This window comes from Aplysia californica, unplaced genomic scaffold (assembly GCF_000002075.1).
Source record: "Aplysia californica isolate F4 #8 unplaced genomic scaffold, AplCal3.0 scaffold00753, whole genome shotgun sequence".
In the NCBI taxonomy this organism is placed as follows: Eukaryota; Metazoa; Mollusca; class Gastropoda; order Aplysiida; family Aplysiidae; genus Aplysia; species Aplysia californica.
In genome coordinates, this window is record NW_004798023.1 from 289,816 (window position 1) to 293,059 (window position 3,244).

Genomic DNA, 3,244 nt, shown 5'->3' on the forward strand with positions numbered 1-3,244 from the left:
CCCACACACACACACTACACACACACACACGCGCGCGCGTTTTGAATTGCGCTTAGCGTGGATGTTCAAAAACAAATATTATGCGCTTTGTATGAATGTTGAAAAACAAATATGCGCTTTGCACGGATGTTGAAAAACAAATATATGAGCTTAGCGTAGATGCTCAAAAACAAGTGTGCTTTGTATGTGTGTTGAAAACCAAATATGCCCTTTGTATGAATGTTTAAAAATAAATATGCGCTTGGTATGGGTGTTGAAAAACAAACTATTGTGCTTCGTATGGATATTCAAAAACAAAATATTTTGGTTTACATGGGTGTTAAACAAAAACAACAAAATTTTGTGGTTTACCTGAACGTTGTCAAACAAATTGATGTGCCCTCGGCCCACTCTTTCCACAGATACCAGCCACATTACCCGTGTGACACAGACAGGTAAGTCCCAGTCCGTATTGTGAAAAATCAGAAAAAGTAAAAAGACAAAAGTTTCAGATAACACACACACACACACACACACACACACACACACACACACACACACACACACACACACACACACACACACACACACACACCAAAAAACAATCCAAACTCGATGTTTTGAAATTCGACTGATCTTATAAAGCAGTCTACTCGTATGTGAAGGAAAACGTGGGTTTCATTGTCAAAAATGTATTTAAGACAAAGTTATAGGCTAAAGACTTTTATAAGTACTCGAGGCGATAGCATGTTAAATCAAAGCTTTCCATTTATCAAAAAGGTTAATGTTATATTACGTTAGGAGATCTTTTTTAAGACTGAAAAGGGTTGAACGAGCAGAGTTTACAATTATCATCGTTACAGCTTGTATTATTGCTAGCTAATCGGACGATGTCACAAGGCTAACTTTCAGTGTGAAACTCTGGGGGTACTTGTACTTATTCACCAAAGTATTCAAACCTTAAAAACATAAGCTTCAAAAGAATCACAAGAAGCGTAGAATAGATAGATAGATAGATAGATAGATAGATAGATAGATAGATAGATAGATAGATAGGGAGGATTGGAAATATACATGTACAAAAGTATCTAACTTTTGCCAACAAACTGCATTGAACTTCGAACATTAGCAGAATTAGAAAGTTTTTGGTGGTAGGCAGTGTGGTTTGCTCCTTTTCCCTATCAAACATCCATTGTCCTTATCTCCTCTCCTTTTCTATGTAGGCAATAATACTAGATTCTATAATATTACTCTGTTGTAACAATGACAACACTTAAGCGTCGGCACCTATATATATATATATACATATATTATATATATATATATATATATATATATATATATATATATATATATATATATATATATATATATATATATATATATATATATATATATATGCGGGACATGTTTAGATTTACTGTAAAACCTTCTCTGGTCATACGACGAGCGCCAGAAGATTAGAGGTGTTACAAGAGAGTAACAAACAAACAAACAAAAAAAAAAGAAGAAGGGGAGATCATAAGGACGACAGATGTTTCATAGGAAAAAAGAAGCAAGCCGCACACCGGAGCACCCGCCAACCCGAGACCTAAAACTTTTACTGAAACTGCTAAACGAACAGGCAACCTCCTGGCGTGTAACTTCGAGTCCGGCATGTGCGGTTTGAAGAACAGGGACGGGAATAAGTTCCAGTGGACTCGTCAGAAGGGAGCGTCACCCAACGGCCCTCAGGGGGTGCATACTAACGGAAATGGGGGGGGAAGTACACACGTACGTGCGGAGAGAGAGAGAGAGAGAGAGAGAGAGAGAGAGAGAGAGAGAGAGAGAGAGAGAGAGAGAGAGAGAACACACAAATGGCGGCGGTGAGTGAGTGCCCAAACACACACACACACACACACACACACACACACACACACACACACACACACATAAACTAAACACAAATGGCGGCAGTGAGTCAGTCAGTTACCGTACTTACAGTGATTCAAAAAGGTACTGATTCATGTTTCTGTCTGAAAGTGTAGAAGAATGCTTCTCTTCCTTCTATTCGTTGATTGCTTGACGTTAAATTGTAAATTTAAATCTAAATTTATTATCTTATCATTATTTTGTGCAATCTTTTTATGAACATCATCCGCATACCCCCTTCCTTTAATAATAATAATAATAATAATAATAATAATAATAATAATAATAATAATAATAATAGATAGCATTTGTATAGCGCATATCCACGCTCAACAGCAGGCTCTATGCGCTTTTACACTATATTATTACCCCAGCAGACCATAGAGCACTCCGAAACATTCTCAGCTTCCCGGTAAGCATACAGTGCAAGCAGCCGATTAAGCGCTCAAACACTAACAAACTGACAAGATCTTTCGCTGTCTATAGCCGGGTACCCATTCCCACCTGGGTGAAGTGAGGAAAATAAGTGTAAAGTGCCTTTCCCAATGACACAACGTCGGGCCCCTGACGGGATTCTAACCCACGACCTTACGGTTGCGAGTCCGAGAGCCTAACCACTAGGCCACCGACGCCACTAATCGCCGCTGCAGACAAGCCAAACAAGCTGCACATAGAGCTGATAAAAAAATAATAAATAGCGTTTGTGTAGCGCATTTTGCCTTCTCCACAGCAAGCTCTAAGCGCTTTAAAATAATATTACCGCAATAGACCCTAGTACGTACATGTACTATAGTGCGAGTACTAGTACATGCATTCAAAAACATTCTCGGCTTCTCGGGAAGCATACAGCGCTGTCAGTAGTGTCAGTCTATTGCATATAGTTTAAGCACTCAAAACTCAAACACCAACAAAAGATCGTTCGCTGTTTTTACTCGGGTACCTATTAAATTTTATTATTATTTTTTCAACTTTTGCGGAAAATTGGCTAAAATTCGCGAATTCACGAAAATGGCAAAAGTTGCGCTAAAGTTGCGCTGAGGGCAAAAGTTGCGCCAGAAAGTTGCAAGTTGCGGGCGCGAATTTCTCTGAGGACCGCTATTTCAACCTTGCTGGAGTTGAGTACCGTGGCGTAAGTGATAATTCGTAAAAAGTGCCTTTCCCAAAGACACAGCGTCGGGCCCCTGATCGACGAGGTTCGAATCTATACCCTATGGTTGTGAGCCCAACATCTTCGCCACTAGACCACATGCACCACATCCCTAGTTCTATCTCTACTCTGTTACCCCAATGTTTTCTTAATTATCATTCATCTTTTTCCATTGTTTGGCATCTTCCATTATCTGCCCCCCTCCCC

The 3,244-nt window shown here is 39.5% G+C and overlaps 1 protein-coding gene across 1 annotated transcript in view; it reads left to right on the forward strand.

Moving 5' to 3' along the window:
- The window catches only part of LOC101852962 (astacin-like metalloendopeptidase), an 11,440-nt gene that overhangs the window by 7,826 nt on the left and 370 nt on the right, over positions 1–3,244 (forward strand). Inside the window, exon 4 of the mRNA XM_035972589.1 lies at positions 402–434. Within this exon, the coding sequence (XP_035828482.1) occupies positions 402–434 (33 nt within the window). The remainder of the gene's footprint in view (positions 1–401; positions 435–3,244) is intronic.